We start from the raw sequence: 19445 nt of genomic DNA, 5'->3' as shown, positions 1-19445 counted from the left end.
CGTTAAAAGTTAAGCCAGCGTTTTTTGCCAGCTGCAATACATTTCGAAGGCGTGTGTCATGTTCTTCTTTAGTGATGCCCCAGACAAGAACGTCATCTACATATACACGCACCCCTGGAGCCCTGTCGAAAATTTCGCTCAAGGTTTTTTGAAAGACTTCAGGAGCCGAGGCGATACCGAAGGGCAGCCTCAGAAAACGGTAGCGACCAAAGGGCGTGCCGAATGTGCAGATTTTTGAGGTGGCGTCATCCAAAGGAATTTGGTGGAAACCTGAATTCGCATCGAGGCGGGAAAAATATTGAGCGCCGGCGAGCTCAGCCTCAATGTCTTCACGCTTAGGCATCTGATAGTGCTCACGTTTCAGGCATTTATTGATATGCCTAGGATCAATGCATACACGTAGTGTGCCATCCTTTTTCCGTACAATAACAAGCGGGCTCACCCAGTCCGTTGGTTCCGTCACTTTCGTGATGATGGCGGCTCGTTCCATGCGGTCCAGCTCCTCCCGCAGTGGTTCTTGTAGTGTCAAGGGTACGCGCCGCGCTGGCTGGACTACAGGTATCGAACCAGTGCGTAGTACCATCCGATACTGGCGGGCGACACAGCCTGTTCCTTGGAAGAGTTGAGGAAATTCCTGCAGTATTTCGTCGGCAGCGCTAGCGTTGACTGCATCCACCGACCTCGCGACCAGTCCGAGCGCCTCACTTGCAGATAGTCCGAGTATTGCCTGGTGGCCTTTTTTTACTATAAAGAAGTCGAAACTCCCAGCCCGATTTTTTATGGTGACTGGTAACGACGCAACACCGAAGTGACTGATAGCGTCACCGCTATAGGACCGCAGAATGGAACTGCTCGGCTTCAAACTTTGCATCCCTTTGCACTTCCGATAGACCGAGTAAGGCAGCAAGTTAGCTTGGGAGCCTGTGTCTACTTTCAAGAAGGCATCCTGGCCGGCCACTTTAGCTTTTACGATCCAGTCCGTCGAGCTTCTCACCTTGCAAGTTTTTACATCAAGGATGTCGAAAGTGTCCTGCACGTTGACCACTTCGCTTACTGTAGACCCTTTCTTGCAACACGCTGCAAAATGATTGGTGCCACCACATACAAAACACGTCTTGCCGAACGCGGGACACCTACTACGTTCGTGCGAGCGGTTGCATTTCATGCATTTAAACAGACGCTTCTTTACCGACGCGATCTGTTTTTCCGTCTGAGCCCATGCCTCGTTCTGCTGGCTAGAAAGTTCAGCAGCCTTGCAGATTTGTTCTGTCTTGGCTAGCGTCAAGTCTTTTACCTTGAGGAGCTTCTCCCGCAACTTGGGGTTATGTACACCGAATACAACCTGGTCGCGGATCATTGACTCCGTTAATTCAGCGAAGTTGCAGCTTCGGGACAGCTTTCGCAAGTCGCGCAGGAAATGCTCAAAGGGCTCCGCTTCGTCCTGGGTTCTTGACCGGAAAATGTACCTCTCATAGACTTCGTTTTGCTGTTCTTCACAGTACTCTTTAAACTTCCGCACGACCGTCGTGTAATCATCCTTGCGTTCCGCCTCAAGAAAGGTGAAGTTGTTAAACACCTCAAGTGCATCGTCGCCAGCAACACTCAGCAGCAGCGCAGCCTTGACAGCTTCTGACCTTGGTTCTTTCGGAGATGCTGTCGCTTGTAGGAACAGTTCGAACTTCTGGATGAACAGGTTCCAATGCTTCGCGATGTTGTCGGATGAGCCGGAAAGTTGCAGATGCTCCGGTGGCTTGACTAGCTCCATTGCTCTGAATGGTTACGTTCAACCAGCGGCACCACTTCTGACACCATGTATCGTATGGACGGGATCCAAGAATGAAAAGAACGTTTATTCCGGAAACACACAGGGTATATATAGTCGTCGGCATTCACAGGCACGTGTTGCCGTAATCTTCGTGCTGTCACTCAGTTCGGGCCGATACGTGCGACGCATGCGTAGTCTGCACGATACAATTTCAATTATATTCCGTATTGTAAATAATACTTGCACTACAAGTTCTTATACTACGCAATTATAGTAACATGCATAAAATGTATCCGCGCTGCGATGTTGACATGTAACAGAGACAGCCAAGCCGAAGCGGGGTTTTCCCAGAGGCTTGTATCGGCTCAGTGCTTTATGGCAAAGAGCGATTTACAAACTTGGGATAGAATATTAAGTTAAACAGTTTGTGTACATTGCGAGTCTCCAACAGTGAAACGGTCGCTTTGTTCACGTGATGCAGCGTAGTATAAGGCTGATAAAACTGGTGGCGACGCCACCAATAGCCTCGAGCACTATAGCTTGTCCTGGATTCTTACAGCAGACTGACTGCGTTCATTAAGGCTTGCGTTGGGGCTAGTCGGGATATTGCGTTTTAAAAAAGACAACGCTGCAAAGTTGAGCCACCGAGAACACGTGCGTGCGCTGTTCCGGCTTTTTTTAGACAACAGGCATGACCGCCCGTCTTTCTCTCGTTTGACGTATTCATGGCTGGAAGGTTGCACAGCATTGGAAAAAAAATGGCAGCGAGTTCCGAATACATCCCAGATGCGACAAGTCGGAGGCGTGGAGAGCTCATCTCCGTCCCCTTTACCTCCGTCAAACAACCTCAACTGACGACGTAGGGTTGTTCTCACAGGGCGACATGTGGGCAATACGTAGCGCCGAAGGCTGCCCACCGTCTCGATTCGTTCGCGACGCCAGATCAATGGCGGTTATGCACGACGCGTGCCGTCCGGTCGAGGGATCGTGCCTCGCAAGCTGCCCTGCGTGCCGAACATTTTGGTCGCGGCGGGCCCAAGGACCGCGCGCAGTGGTGTCGCTACTGCCGCAGGCGAGTGCCGAGCACTGGACAAGAAGGATGCTGTTTGCGACATTCCAAAAGAATGTCGCGGTTTTACCTGCACGGTTAGCACAATGGAAGCAAAGTGTACACGCCTCTACCGATGATTCAACAACAAGGTGCGGATGAACACGTCATTTCATCCCTAGGAATACGTCAGTGCTGGCACTTTCAATTGGGTCATTATCAATGGCATGATCTGTATTAACACTTAGCGTATTCTTTTATGTGTGCCTTTTTAAATATTTGTTTTCTACAATTCCATTTCTTTCAATATGGGTTTTTACGTGCCAAAACCACGCTTTTCTTGTGAGGCACCCGGACTCCGGAGTAATTCGGAGCGCTTCTTTAACGAGCACCTAAATCTGAGTACCCAGGGTGTGTTCGCGTTCAGCTACTATTCGATTGCCTCGTGTTGAATCACGGAAGAGCCGTTTTGTTGTTGGTTCATTTTTCTCTATTTGCTTAAGCATGTTTGCGAAGTGCGCTTTATTATCGCTACGTTATTTCGTATCACTTGGTGGGCTCATTCTGCAATGGAACAGTCATCGTTTTCGGAGAACCCCGCAACACAAGAGTCGAGGGGTGCATCGCGCCATGTCTCCCGTATGCGTCGTGCTGAACGAATCTCAAACAAAGTCGCTAACACTTCCAACTTCATCCAAGCAAACTCGCACAGGCTACGAAGGCGCCGCAACACTTCACGGAGACCGAGGTTCTTGGCGACCCGAAGCTTCCTCTTTGCCGCCGTCGGAGGGAGACGACTCCACACCACGTGGTTTCATGCGACCGGGAGCCACTCGTAGAAAGCAAGGCGAACAAGCGCTGTGACGCGGCGTCGTGTTCCTGCAAACCCGCCTAGATGGGGTCGAAAAATTGACCGTCCGCCGTTCTGGCACCAAAATCCGAGCCAGCATTCCCGTATCAATGAAAATGAGCTCTACCTGTTCGCACTGAACGGGCACCCTTCGAAACCATCAGTGTGACGACAAAAATGTCTGCGTGTGGTTTTTCCGGTTTCCTTCTTTGCCGAGCAATGTATACGTGTCTTACGACGTTTTGAGGACTATACAGGCTACGCCTGCGAGAACTGGAAACAAATCTATTATTGAAAGTTAGCGCTGTGTGTTTGTCCCCTCTCCGTGTCCCTCTCGCTGTGCTTGCGCTACAAGTAGAAGGCACCATCTAACAAGCCCGTGTGGCTACTCTGGCTGATTAAAGTGCTAAAAAAAAACTGATTCAGTGAACCTGCGTGCTTCGTAGGCTTGCCGCGACCGTACTAAGGTGCCATTAACCACACAACACCAGTGGCCATGTCTGGCGATCGAAAACGGGAAACGAGTAAAGAGAGACAAGCAATAGGAAGTGCCAACGCATTCGGACGAGAAAGATATAAAAAAAACTATGGGGTTTTGCGTGCCAAAACCACTTTCTGATTATGAGGCACGCCGTAGTGGAGGACTCCGGAAATTTCGACCACCTGGGGTTCTTTAACGTGCACCTAAATCTAAGTACACGGGTGTTTTCGCATTTCGCCCCCATCGAAAGGCGGCCTCCCTGGCCGGGATTCGATCCCGTGACCTCGTGCTCAGCAGCCCAACACCATTGGCCTCGAGCTCCACCACTGGAAAAGCTGGCGCCACCGTCGGCGTGACGTGCTAGGAGGGATCACGTTGACATAGTGGCCGCGTCGGCTGCTTCGGGCGCGCCGAAGCGAGCTGGAAACGAGTTTAAATTCCCTCGTACGCTGCGGTTTTCATTTAGTGGCGAAATTTTCCCGCTTCGAGTGTCTCCTTTAAAACGCTTGAAAGCACTACAATAGATAGTGGCTGCCTTTGAAGGCGCGCGACATGGTAGGCTACTGCTCGGTGCCGCAGGGCCGGACGCATGTAACGGAGGCTGGTGTCGGCCTTATTCACACGTAGCTGCAGGACAAGAAGCTGTGTGAAGCTTGGCTCGCGAAACTTAAAACCGGCAAACAGTCATCGGCTACAACTCGGGTATGCAGCAAGCACAGACGCGAGGAAGATTTCTGCTGCGGTGCCCGGTCTGCGATGTTCTGAAAACGCGCACTGCGACGCACGCCCGAGTCCGCTGCCCGACTAATGTCATGACGGTTTGGTCTATGAACTTGTCGATACTATAGATACTGGCAAGTTCAGTGGAGTGGAAAGGCAGCGGTAAGAAGCACATTTAAAGAAAGCATGGCATATGGTCATGTTTGTGTTATGAATTAATGCACTGGATTACAAAAAATGAGCAGCGGGAAATTGCACGCTGAGAACGCCGATAAACATACAGTGCGGCGCAACTCGAGAAGTAATAATGAAACGTCCAAGAATTTAGAAGAAAAAAACATTGAATCGTCGCGACGGCTCATCACAGTCCCCGTAGGCGTCGAAGTCTCTACAATGAAATTATTTTTGAACAGCTCTGATAGCGCCCACGCAACAATGGTTGCTTGTATACTGTCAATTGCTCACATTCTGCGGCCTAAAGCTCATGGCACGGCGAAAACGCGCGCGCGGAGAAAGCGAAACAGTGCGCGGACAAGCATGCAGACGCACAGTCGGTCGCTGCGAATCTGCGCGATGGCTGCATTGAGGCTTCATTCTATTACGCTCCATTTAGTTATACGAACACTATAAGAACATATTTCACATAATTTGCTCTGAGCGTTTACCTATACTTTCACGCAAGAAGCCGGTTCGGCCGACTCCATCGCGGCGACCGCGCGCAGTGGCGTTCACTGTACGTATTCGGTAAAGAGATAGCGTCTGTAAACGATTGTGTGCTTTCAGTTTGCCCAAGATTATTATTTAGACAGTAAGAAACTTCTTTCGTTTTGAAAGTACTAACAGAAATGTCCGGGAAAGCTCGATCGCGCGTGGTGCTTTCAGTGAGCGCTGACAGCAAAACCTATGAGGAGCGCGCCACGTGATCCCTCATACTACGCCAGCGAGGCGCTTCCGATAGAGGGCGACTCCGTAACTCCTCGCCGCCAATAGCCACTGAGCAACCACGGCGTCTCGCGTTCATCCGTTCCAGCGCGACCGTCGTGCGCGAAGGTACAAAAGGCTTGCATTCGTCCTGCTCGGTGGACTGGGCAGTCGGTCATCGTGCAAGAACTGTTTCATCCACGGTGCACGTGGGTTTTAATTTCCGCAAAGGCGACGACACTCAGTGGAAATAATGAATTCGTAAATCTGCGACGCCTAGTGCAGCATATAGATGGGGCAACTACGGCTGCAACAGACACTATGCTATGCGTGGTTTCGACACTGGCGGCGGCAGCCTTGGTCACGTTGCGATACAACGCCGAGCGGGTCGGGTTTCATCAACCTGCGCTGCTGCGCGTGCGGCGAACCACGCCAACCATGCAATCGCGCCGCAAATTTTGCGGCGCCAGAATTGACCAAATACGGGGGAGCCCACAGACATTGGGCTCTTGTCACATAGTGCTGCGTATTTCTGCGATTTTAAACAAACTATCCACCATGCAATTCCTTCACGCCATTTTCACAAGCGGACTCAGTTCGGTTATATGTCGGGATCGTTCAAGCGAACCATTATGCACCGAGCAGCGGGAAACATTCTCTAATGTTCGATGCAGGTGGTAATACAGACGAGGGTAATACATCGTCAAAAATGACGGAAAGGATTAAATGTGCGGTTACCGCTTCGGGGCCGGTACGGACACGACGAGCAACGCGCGAAGGGCCCGAGTATGTGGCACCGATTACAGCTCCTGCGCTGCGTCCGGCCTGTGTGGTCGATTAGATACGCAGAGACGCAGGAAACATTCTTCGCGCTCCCGCATACTATAGGTTGCACAGAGTCCGCAACACGAGTGCAGTGGCGCCTGCACGCCATTCAGTGCCAGGCCGGATCGTTAGACATGAAATGACTGACGCCTCGGCTAGCAACCGGGCCGAGCGCCTAGCACGGACGATCGCGAAGACGCCGGCAAAACAGCTGACAGCAGAGGCGATCCGACGACTTCCTGGTACCTAAACGGAGAAAGGGAAACCGGCCGCGGTGCGCTCTTTCCCCCTGTTGATTTCCTCGCTCAAGGTTATCGCATCGTTAATAAACGGGCGCGCACGGGCGCGATCGAACACGCGGCTCCTCCGCGGGGGAAGGCGCCCGCACGCGCCCGTCGTCCTGCTAGGCCTAATGAACGATGTCGGAGGCCACTGGCGCCCGCCGCGACGGGCGCGCAGCTTTGCCTCCCCACCGCCCGGTCGGGCGTGACGGCGCTCCAAACGACACCGCCGCTGCAGGCACTCGCAGCAAGGGTCTGCTTTGGCGCGGCGGTTGCTTTGCTTTTGCGCGCCCGCAGCCAACGACGAGCCGTCTGCTTCGGCGAGAAGGGCGGAACTCGCGCAAGTGCGGAGAAAAAGGGAAAACACTCACGTCGTCCCACTTGACGAATTTGTTGCCCTCTTGCAGGCTCTTGGACACACTGATGGGTTTGAGCTGGAGCACGTGAACGCCCGATTTCGCACCTGCCATATTCCTTGTTGTTCACATGTGTACCCGTTTGTTTGGTTTCGCCACCGGGCCAGCACTCCGCAGGACCGCACACCACAACGAGACCAGCCGCGGCACCCTCGCCTTTGCTCCGCCGGCCACCGATGCGGCGCGCACCGGCTGGGAAGACGGTGGCGCCACCCAGGGACGCTAGTAGCAGCCCCCTAACTCTTCTCTGCACTCCGCGGCGGCAGGTGACGCTCGACGAGCGCCTTTAGTAAGGTCCCTCTATAATTTCCAAGGTAGCGCCATTTGCCGCGCGCGCCACCTAGGAAGTTCCTGTAGCAGACGGCGCCCACGCTAAACCGCGGCGCCGCGGCATTCGTGAGGTGGAAAAATATCTGCATACGCGCGGAAATAAAACCTTCTGGTGCCTGACTGTGGCGAAAAACGAAAGAAGGACCCGAACTGCTAAATTTAGTTCTTTAATTTCATATAAGTGCTCCAAGAAAATAGCTCAAGAGAGCGTAATGAGGGCTTGATCGCCTCGATTCCGCGTGTTTACATTTCGTTCGTTTGCACTCAATCGCCGCGCGAGCCTTGGTGATTGCTTACGCTTAATCCCGTGTGCTCTGTGAAATCTTTTGCATGTAAGTGTGCTGCGTACACATAGCGGTTGCATTGAACGAAGAAGTCGTGTAAAAATGAAGGCTGACAGTCGATTGGACCGGAAAACTTTCGACATAACGTCGCTCAAACGTGCGATTCTCAAAGCGCGCGACCCTCACGGCAACTAAACAACATCCTGTGTGTTTGTGGAAACGAGTGCGCCAACAGTCTTCTTGTCGCTGAGTATGTCTGTCGTGTAGCGATTACACGACGACTGCTGTGTTTTGTGGTTCAATGCTACGAGCCAGTGCAACTGTCGTGACATGATGAAGAGGTGGTATGGATCGTGTCAGCGTGTCTCCTCGATCGTGTTCGGGCTGCCAGCGCGATCTGATCTCGCGGCACACCAACATCGAGCGTAGTGTGGGCGCGTGTGTGAATGTGGTTGACTGTTCTCGTGAACCGTGCGACGTCGCCGCGTAAACTCGAATCATGACGCGCATTGTTGTGTTTATCCCTTTTCGCCTCCGTGCACCGCTAAAGCCCCGTAGGAATTAGAGGGCCCTTATACCGAACGCACGCGGATTGACCCAGCTATTACTGCACTGTGTTTTGCTGGCAATCCGCGTATCGCTTGTGGCGTTTTTCTTATGTTCATTTGCAGTTGTGTGTTTTTCATCAGTAAAATGGCATTGCCGATTACTGAATCATCTTCGAGTGTAAGGGAAACTTGGAAGGAACGAGCTCGCAGCTGTATGTAATGTACTTTGATATGCTGTATTACGCTTTATTATTTGACGGCCAGTAGCTGTGGCTATGCAGTATTCGTTTTTAAAAACAGAGTAATGCAGGCACTTAGCAATATATTTATTCACATATGCAATGCACAAAATACGCTTAGGATATCGGAAATTACATTTTGGACATGTTGTAAAGCTTAGTTAACAACGCGCACACAAACACAGAAAAGTGCTAAAGTAGAATTCGCTGCTGAATTTTATTTTTTTATCGCACGTAACGCAATGCGGATATTTGTCAGCGAGTTAATGCGTTTCTGCCCCACTATTTACTTGCATGCTACGTCATACCGCACTTGCTAAGTCAACGGGCTCGTAATGCACTAAAATCAGTAACCTCCACAAACTTCGGCCGTCAACATTCATGCGCGCGAATGAAATAATACTGCAGCTCTGCACACACAGGTGTATACTTTCTCTCGCACCTTCGTATCGCTCTACGTTACTTTCCTCGCATAGTCGTGCAGTTACCGACGGTTCAGTCTTTCCGTCCATTTCTATGCAACCAGAATTACCTTCAGCTTAGGTTTTGTTTGCTGCGCGGGATGCAAAATAACTTCTTGTCGTCCTCCGTCTGATCTCGGCACCCATCCGCACAGAAACAAGGCATTTCAGTCCCTCGCGTCCTAGGTCATGCCGATCTATTCAGCGGGCTCACAGCGAACTAAAATAAATAATCTCCACAAACTTCGGCCTTCAACATTCATGCACGCGAGTGAAATACTATCACCGTTCGACACACGTACGTGTATACTTTCTATGGCACCTTTGTGTCGTTGTGTGTTACTTGCCTCGCATAGTCGTGCTGTTACCGACGGTTCAAAGTCCGTCCGTGCAATTCTGTGTAACCATACTTTTCGTCTGGTTAGGTTCTGGTTGCCGCGCGCGATGCAAAATAACTTCCTGCCATCCTTCGTTCGGTTTCGGCACCCAACCGCACAGCAGCAAGGCATTTCGGACCTCCCGGAACGAAATTATCGCAGCGATGTGCAAAGCACAACAGGCGAAACGCGCGCTCTTCGCCCGGCGCGCAGGAACTTTCATGGCGGCAAAGGGGCGGAGCAAGGTCACATGTCACCGATCAGCCTATCGCAAGCGTTGTCGGCTGGATCAAAGCCTGGCGGTACTTTTAAATGATTGAGGGACTTTAGCCTTTAGTAAAGTCACTGGTTTTCCAGTGACTCTAGCCTTTAGTAAGGTCCCTCTATTGTAGTGTTCCTGAATATGTTCCCGCAGGCATAGAGTTTCCTACAAAAATTACTAGAGGGAACTCTGGCGCTGCCGTCGTTGTCCTACCATGGGAATGATGGGAAGTACATGGATTTGTCTAATCTTCGTGCTTGTGGATTCAGATGTTCTTGTGGCTTTGTATATTACGCTATATAAATCTTATTGTCGTATATTTCAGCGCAATTTATATTCATCGAAGTGCAGAAGACGCCGGGAACGCGTACAATTGCTATTAATTGCAACGATTGAGCTTATCCAGGTGGCCAAATCGAAACGCGCCAAGCGTCTCAAGGCACTGGCATGCCCACGATAAATTCATAAGGGCGTTTCATTCACTTGACGATACATGCGTCCGTGGCTTAACGGTTTCATTATCAAGCTTCTGTGCTAGAGTCCCTGTGTTCGAATCCTGCCGTCGGGAAAATTTAATGATGTTTATTTAATTATTTATTACACAATACACTGTTGAAAATGACGAGTTTACGAAGTTACAACGCCATTTGAAGCCAAAAAGACGAAGTTTAGGCAAATCCATGTACTTCCCATAATTCCCATGCTGGGACAACCGCTCGCATTGCAGCTCCCGTAGACACTAGCGCCAGAGTTCCCTCTAGTAATTTCTGTAGGAAACTCTATGCCCGCAGGGAGCAGAGTTGCGCATAACTTTTCCGGCGCCGCTCGCAACGCTATTCGCCGAGAGCGGCCACGCGGTGGAAAATGACGTCAAATGATCAACTGCGCGCTCCGAAACCAACTTTACGAAAACGGCGCCGACTCGTTTCTGTCAATGCCATTGCGTTGCCAATGCGTTTAAATTTACGTGTCTGCACCGCATACATTGAAAACGTGCAGCTGCTGGGAACGACGTTTAGTGATGAATGACGGTCAACGGTCACTGACATATAATATTATTGGAAGCACGATAGTTCTGTTGGCGACATTCATTATTCGTCTCGTTTTGGCAGCAAAAATGTGCTGACATAATTGTCTACTACACGTGTATGAAGTTTTTCTTTTTTGACATGCCCTTTAAATCATCTCTTGCCTTCCACCTCTGCGGGAAAACTTCATATGCATGCTGAAAAACATTGCACCGTTTTTTGTTGCATGGCAATGCGCGTCTGCACGCGAACTTTTGAGCTGTTCGAGCCACGGTCAGGATTTTATATCGAGGGTGCTCCTATTCTTTATATGTACCTTCGTGCGTGTGTACACAGAAATAAAAAATTTCCGGGTTTGACAGCTCTCCGGCTATGCCAACCTCTCGAGCTTAGCCTGCATTAAAAAGTGTCATTTTGCTCAGCGCTTGCGTACAGTTGCCGTGTGTAGCTCGCTACCAACAGATTAAAAAAGCAAGTAGAACACTGCGCGGCATTTGGCTCCTGCGCGCGCGAGGAGTGGCTCCACTGCAGAGCAGGATCATAAACCGGACCAACGAGGAGGCGTTGACCGGACCTATGTGCAACTCTGCTCCCTGCGGGAGCATATACAGGAACACTAGCCTTTGGCACAGGTATGGTAGCACAGGCGTGAAAGTGTGGTCAGGCCCCGAACACTCTCAAGTTCAACAAATGGCCACAGAGGGCGAAGAAATCGACCACGCGGCGCTTCTAAAGAAACAGGCATAGTATACGAATTAAAAAGGTTCCCCACTGTGCGCATTATCTCCTGCTAGAGGCGCCGTATTAAGTGCAATTTTAACCTACAAACTTTCTTTAACAATAAACGAAGCGTTTTATTGCATGACAAAGAGTACAAAATTATCATCCCTAATTGTAAATTGTACTCTTTATTATCACCTTTGTTGTTTTCTGCCATTTTAAACGCAAAATACCGTTCAGCATCATCGACCTCCCACGTGACCTCTGGCCTGGATTTAAAATTTTTACCGGTATGTTCGCGTGCACGGCAGGTCCGGATTCTTTAGTTCGTACATCGGTTGGTTATTTTGTGCTAACACTAGTTTATTGCGCTTCGATATCTCGCGTTATTTAACTTGGGGTGTAAGCCCGAAAGCTAGTTTCAGTCGTGAGCCATGCGGAACACGTCTGCATCGAAATGGGAGCCGGGTCCTGCTGCGACTGGAGACAGCAATACTGGTGAGTCGTTTAACATCGCTGCTTCAATCAATGTGCAACATACAGTTTCATAAACTCTATGCTATGTAACGTGTTCGTCTCGTTAACTTACAGGCGGAGGCAAGTTAAGGAACTAGATGCTGCATTACGTATGGGCAGTCAGGACCCTTCGTAGCTGTTTCCGAAATAAACTTTCAGTTACGAGGCCATTATTATACACACATTCACGAAAGAGAAAGCGATATCGGAACGCGCGTCACATTTTTCATCTCATTGTTGCCGTAGCCATGGGTGACTGAGTAGCCCTATCAATATTTTTTTTCGAATCCGCCGGCAGCTTCTTTCGTTCACAGAACCGAATAACTCCTTGATAAACTGAAGCTAATGTACTGAATTTAATGTATTGAACAGTTGCACGCTTGATAATTCACCGATATTTCGTACCTGTTGGATCCAAATGTTCTTGCTTTTCAGTATGGGTTATCTCGGGACATTTTGCAATAGATTTTTATCCTTTTTTTTCTCCCACTCTTCTCTGGAATCTTTTAATCCCATTCCCCATCCCTATACAGAGTAGCATGCCAGCGGTTATATACGCGCCGGCAAAATTCTCTGTTTTTCTAATAAAGAGCCCTCTCTCTCTCTCTCTCGCAATAGTAAAGCGGTGCATCACGTTCATGCACAAAAACAATGCATCATTTCTAACAGCTTCATGTCTTTCATCTATTTGCTTGTGAAACCAGCAGTGTGATCTCTTCTAGTGTATAAACGAGCGTACAAATGTTCTCATTTGTGATCTTAAGCTGTTGACATGCATTGTAGTTACGCAGACATCAATTTTACGGAGAGTAACAATTTGTATTTACCATGCTGCCTAAGAACAGTGTACATATGCATGTGTTCTGTAGTCACAAACCATTACAATGTATATGTCGCACCTTTTCGCATTTTATATTGCAAAATTGTGCTTATTCAATTTCTGATGCAGTCAAAATTCCTCTTCTAGACATGCAGTAATGAGGACGGCACCAGTATAAAGCAACACGCTCCATGCACTAAACAGAAGCTGCTGCCTGCTACAACAAGGTGTGGACTTTGGTTGCTACTACAAGGTAAACAACACCTGGTTCAGAAATAAATATGCTTGATATATGCTGTATTGGCTTGCTAGTCTTGAGATACATGTCATTTGTTTGTAGCAGATGATATCAATGTTTGTTCATGTTTACAGTTCAGCATAATTGGTTCGGACATAAAATAAAACACTCCATGAGTTTGGATAATCTATGCTGTATCTCATGTGCCACTGTTCTGCCGCAACGGAGTCTGCGCCAAGTACATATTGGTCATCACCGGAGCCCCATCTACACCAACAGAAAGGGGCTGGAGCCGAATTCTCAAGACCACGAACAAAGGAGCCATTCCAGAATTATTTGGATGAGATATCAAGTCTATGCATGACTGTTTGAAGAATGAAAAGAGCCTCTGCCATCATTCCACCAGCATTTCCACCAACAACAAAAATTCTGTGTCTTCAGATGTACCTGCAACCTCTGAACAAGCACAGACGACGCTGGCCAAGAGTGTTCCCTCAGCTTGTCCTTGCTTAGTGAGCTTCTTGGCCTTGCCAATTCTTGCCAAGTATAATTTTGTTTTAATGAATGCAAGCTTCTTCATTCCACACTTTTGTTAGAGATCATTCCTATTCCTCATACAAACAATAAAGGTCAATCGATTCTTTGCTCATACTTAATGCCAGTCACTGTCTAGTAGCATAATATATGTGTAGCTGTTCTTTCTAGTGTATGTTGCCATGTGCAATTCCTCTCCTGAAATAGCTGATGCGGCATTGGCGTGTGTCTTGCATTAGCCTTTACACTGTGTGCTATGTAGCATTTAACTTTTGTTAATGTTTTTGGCTTTCAATGCTTGCAAGGTAGAGTGGCTTCTTTCTTGAATGCAAGCTTTCTCAGTCCCATATTGAATTCCTAGTCTCATTCAGGATTGCTATTCTTGCTCGACAGCCTGTGTTTTTGTGCAAGCTACATTGAAGAGATTGATTGCAGAATCTGGTTTCGCTGCTGTCCGAATTGGTACTTGTCACCGTGTTACGTTTCTCATATGTGGGAGCCTGGTCAGTTGCATTGGGAAACAGTCTCTCAAGGAGAGCACCTGCTCCTACAGTACGCACAGTGACTTAGACTGTGAATTTACACGCACCGTGCTGGATGCTCCCCGTTCCGTCCTTTCCTGCTGCTGTCGTGTGCAAATTTTGCTTGTGGCCCTCCTCGGCCGTGATTTGGCGTCAACGGAGACTCTCATACATGATTACATGGTTCTAAGTGTATGAAGTTGCTATCCACATCTGTGGAAAGGCCTGCAAAAGTGGCTGCAAAATGGTGATGTCCACAAAACCGACCATGCCCATATTTAGAGAATGTGGGGCACCAAGTATGAGTTACACATTAGTGGCGTGCGAAAGAACAAAAAGAAACATGCAGGTTGGAAAGGCGCTAAGGCTAAAATTCCGGGCACTCCATGTCTCTGTGTTGGCTGCGGCAGCACATGGCGTCACCCGATTGCTTCGCTATGCAAGTTGCTCATCTTCAACGGCGACTGTCGGTGCAAAATGTGGGACACACTGTCCAATCTGCTTGCGCTGCTGGTTGTTTGTTACCAGACTACCATGTGCTACTAAGGCAAGCACTATGCCTACAGTCGGACGGTTGAATGTGCCGCAAGCCACCCGTGTGCGTGTATGCTCACTGTTGTCACGTGGATTGTAGCCAATGTATAGTGCCAATGCACAGATTGAGCGTTATGTTAGAGTATGCTGAAGTGATTTGATTGCAGAGTGTTGTTTCAATGTTGCCCCGCTTGGTCATGGTTACCGTGTTACATTTCTCGGATGTGGCGTCCTGGTCAATTGCATTGGCCAACGACCACCCGAGGTAAGCGCCTGCTCCTGCAGTCCGCACAGCGACACAAACTCCCTGTTTACATGTAATGCGATTGGTGCTCCCTGTTCTTTCCTGCTGCAGCCGTGGGTAAAGCGTGCTTGTGGCCTTCTTTGGCTGCGATTTGGCGTGCACTGAGACTATCATACATGATTACATAGTTTGAAGTGTATGATATCCACATTGGTGGAAAGGCCTGCAAAAGGGGCTGCAAAATGGCGATTCCCACAAAACAGACCGTCCATATTGAGAGCAGGTGGGGCACCAAGTGTGAGCAACACATTAGCGGCCACCGAAAGAAGGACAAGAAACGTGCAGGTAGGAAAGGAGGCAACGCTACAATGCCGGGTAGTTCATGTCGCTGTGTTGGCTATGGCAGCAGGTGTCTGCATCACCCGATTGATTCGCAGTGCAAGTTACGGCAACTGTCAATGCAAACAGGTGGGGCTATGTCCAATCTGCTTGCGCTGCTGGTTGTCACTCGTTACTAGACCGCCCTGTGCGACGTAGGAAAGTACTGTGCCTGAATTCGGATAGCTGAATGTGCTGTAAGCGACCTGTAGTGCGTGAATGCCCACTGTTGTCATGTGGATCTTAGCCAATGTACAGTGTATTGTCTGAACCTTATGCGGTGATTGAATGCAGAGTCTAATTTGATAATGGTCGCCGTGTTATGTTCCTTCGATGTGGCGGCCTGGTCAGCTACATGGGCAAGTCTTCCAAGGTAACCATCTGCTCCTGCAGTCCACACAGCGACAATGACTCCCAATTCACATGCACCGTAATTGGTGCTCTCCCCATTCGACCTTTCCCACTGCAGCCGCGTGCAAATTATGCTTGTGGGCCTTCATCGGCCGTGATGTGCCGTGAACGGAGACCAGCACACGTGATCACGTGGTCCGAAGTGTACGAAGTTCATAGCCACAGGGGAGGAAAGGCCTGCAAAAGTGGCTGAAAAATGGTGAGTCTCATATTGACAGTGTGGGGCACCAAGTATGAGTTACACGTTAGCGGCCCCCGAAAGAACAAAAAAAAAACGTGCAGGTTGAAAAGGAGGTAGCGCTAATAATGCCGACTAGTCCACGCTGTGTTGGTTGCGGCAGCAGATGCCTTAATGCATACGTCACCCGATTGCTTCGCAATGCAAGTTACGGCGACTGTCGATGCAAACAGGTGGTGCACTGCCCAATTTGCTTGCGCTACTGATTGTCGCTCGTTACCAGATCGCCATGTGCGGCGACGAAAGTGAGCAGTTTACGAGCTCGCGTTAATGGTTTGAGCGCATCTCGACATGCAAATTTTATTTCTGCTCTTTTGCGACAAGGTGCACTGCTTTTCGACCTCCAATTGCATTGTTCATTAGTGTCGTTGAGCATACCACACACTTCAGGGGAATCACGGGAACGGAAACATTTTCTGAATTCAATGCCGTGCCGATGCATTAGTTCTTAATGTAACTGGGCATCGTCCTCGCGCGCTGCCCTGCTCTCATGAAGCTTTGATCTGTGAACTTGCTCATGCTAGGTACTGGCAAGTTCACTGGAATGGAAAGGGCAAGAAGCGCGTTAAGAAAAGGCATAGCACATGTTCTTGTTAGCACCAAACAATTAATATGCACTGGGTTTAGAAAAAGAAGTAGCAGGAAATTCCTCGCTGAGAAGACCGATAAACATAGAGTGCGGTGCAACTTGACAAATGATGTAGGAACGCCCAAGAATTTCGAAAAAAGAATCGTCGCGGCGGCACATCACAAGTCGCCGTATATATATGCGTTCAAGTCCATAGTTTACCGATATTATTTTTTATAGCTCTGATAGCGTCCGTGCAACAATGGTTGCTTGTGGGCTGTCAAATGCTCATATGCTGAATGCTAAAGCTCGCGGCACAGTGCGAAAACGCGATCGCAGTGAAATCGAAATGTTGTGCGCGGACATGCATGCAGACGCGCAATCGGTCGCTGCGAATCCGTGCGATCGCTGCATTGAGGCTTCGTTCTGTTAAGTTCCATTTGGTTATGCACACAGGCCACTATAAGAACATATATATTTCACATAGTTTGCTCTCATCGATTGCCTACCTCTCACGCAAGAAACTGTTTCAGTGGACGCCATCGTGGCAACCGCGCGCAGTGGACGTTCACTGCACGTATTCGGTAGCGAGATAGCGTCTGTAAAGCATTCTGTGCTTTCTCTTTGCCCAAGATTATTATTTTCACAGTAAATAACCTGTGCTGTTTCGAGAGTACTTACAGAAATGTCCAGGAGGGCTCCCGCGTGGTGTTTTCATTGGGCGTCGACAGTCAAACCTATGAAGAGCGCGTCGCGTTATCCCTCGTACTACGCAAGCGAGGCGCTTCCGACAGATGGCGACTCCGTAAGTCTTCGCTGCCAGTACTTAATACATCGTGTTTGCCATGACTGTCCTGAAAGTTAGCCAGGTGTAAGCGCTGGGTGACATTGGCTGCAAGGCCACTCATTTAAAGCAGTGTGTGAAGAATAAAGAAAATACTGGTGCTCAGTGGCACAGTCACCGTCAAAAGGTTACGCGGCCGCGGTCCTGCGAATAAATTCATTTTAAATGCAGTTAGATCCACAGCCAGTAATACCGCAAAACTGTTGTTTACTATAAACCAGTACTTTGGGTTAATCCGAATGCTACGCTGCATGCCTAGCCGGTAGAAATATAAACCTTTTGCTCTTTCAGATTCCGTTCTATGCAACCTTTCGACGCTGTCAACACGTTCTGAAGGCGAGGCTGCAATTTTGGCTTACACGTGATGACAAGAACCGATCTCTTGATAATGGAATATTGGAGCGTAGACATGCGAGGTCAGGCGACTTCAGAACGCAAATCTAGCGATAGAAGCTCAGCATGCTTTTTGTTTAGTAACACTGATGACGAACGAATAGCTGGAGTAAATGAATCTTAGTGTCCGATTCTGGACAGACTTGAGTGTGTGCATAGGTTGCACATACGTATTATGTCACTGAAGATTTCATACTAATTTCATACGGCGCATTCGTATTCGAATTTTAGCCTGTCTTATGCTTTCTGAGTTTTTAGCAACGAGAAGGGGTAGGCAGGCCATGGTTAATGTGATTAGTGATGCTGCATATATGAGTAGGTTGACTAGAATTATTACATCAAGTATGCCAAAGTACCTACGTCAAGTCACGAGGGAAACTACAAAGCCCCTTATTGTATATATTGTAAGGGGTTTATTTACAAGCAGGCTTACACAACAACAGCCTTTGCCCAAGAGCGTCGGTCCCCAGCTCGCGCTCTCCGGATTTCGTCGACTTCTCTCAGTGGTTCCTCACCCGTCCTCACTGCATTGGCCCCGGCGGCGAAGAGGAACCATCCTGGCGACTCAAGGTGATGCGAGCACAAGAGGGTCGTGATAGGGCTTCAAGCGGCTCACGTGGACTGTTTCACGACCGTGGCAGCGTCTGTCGGTGGGAGGTGCCACAGACGCGACGATGTAGCTCACCGGCGACATAGATTGAACGACGCGGTGGGGACCGTGATATTCCGCTGCAAACTTTCGGGAGAGAACAGGGCTCTGGCATGGAATTGAAAGTCACACGAACGAGCCAACAGGGACGGCAGGGGCATCTTTAGCGAAGTCAAGGCGTTCTTTTTGAAGACCTTGTGCCACGGATGTAAACGAGCATGCTAGTTGGCGCCACATTGAGCGAGGCTGAGCGGTATTCGGGTGCACCTGGCCGGTGTGGAAGTATCCCGTGCGGAAGAGGGCTGGTGGCTTGCGTTGCTGTGTTATAGGCTAATGTCACGAAAGGAAGAACCACGTCCCAATTAGAATGGTCGGAGGCTAGGTACATGGAGAGCATATCACTACGTGTACGGCTAAAGCGCTCCGCCAAGCCATTAATCTGCAGATGATTGCTTGTAGTGGTGCGATGAATATTACTGCACTGACCGAGAAGCTCTTGGACGACTTGCAAAGAAACACAACCGCGGTCACTACGCAGCTCGCGTGGTACAACGTGGCGAAGAACGAAGCATGCGCAAGATGAACAAGGCGACATCACGAGCTGGAGCTGCTGGAAGGGCGGCAATTTCGGCATAACGAGTAAGATGGTCCATAGCCACAATAATCCACCGGTTGGCCGCAGGGGTGCAAGGAACGGGCCCGTACAGGTCTATGCCGATTCTATCTAACGGGCGAGCTGGACACGGCAAAGGTTGCAATGGGCCAGGTGTGTGACAAGTTATTTATTTATTTATTTATTTATTTATTTCAAAGTACCTTACAGGCCCCAAGGGGAGCATTCAGTAAAGGGGGCGTCATTGAACAAATGACAAGAGCAAACAGATATATGAGCGTTAAAAAATGTAAGAGCTAAAAATGTTTGTAATGATCACGTGCTTCCAAAACAGTGTTTAAAAAAACGCTAAATCAATACACAGAGTTATCGGGAAAGGAATGAAGAG

The 19445-nt window shown here is 49.1% G+C and overlaps 1 protein-coding gene and 1 pseudogene across 1 annotated transcript in view; one reads left to right on the top strand and one right to left on the bottom strand.

The window, feature by feature from the left end:
- LOC135911545 (1-phosphatidylinositol 4,5-bisphosphate phosphodiesterase classes I and II-like) overlaps positions 1-7673 on the bottom strand; it is a 590731-nt gene extending 583058 nt beyond the window's left edge. Inside the window, exon 1 of the mRNA XM_065443866.2 lies at positions 7263-7673. Coding sequence (XP_065299938.1) covers positions 7263-7361 — 99 coding nt within the window. The 5' untranslated portion in view covers positions 7362-7673. The remainder of the gene's footprint in view (positions 1-7262) is intronic.
- Positions 1-19445, top strand: part of LOC135911544 (tigger transposable element-derived protein 6-like) — a 374082-nt pseudogene that overhangs the window by 256098 nt on the left and 98539 nt on the right.

The sequence above is a fragment of the Dermacentor albipictus genome, chromosome 7 (assembly GCF_038994185.2).
Source record: "Dermacentor albipictus isolate Rhodes 1998 colony chromosome 7, USDA_Dalb.pri_finalv2, whole genome shotgun sequence".
Classification (NCBI taxonomy): domain Eukaryota; kingdom Metazoa; phylum Arthropoda; class Arachnida; order Ixodida; family Ixodidae; genus Dermacentor; species Dermacentor albipictus.
This window is presented reverse-complemented; position numbering and strand designations above follow the sequence as displayed.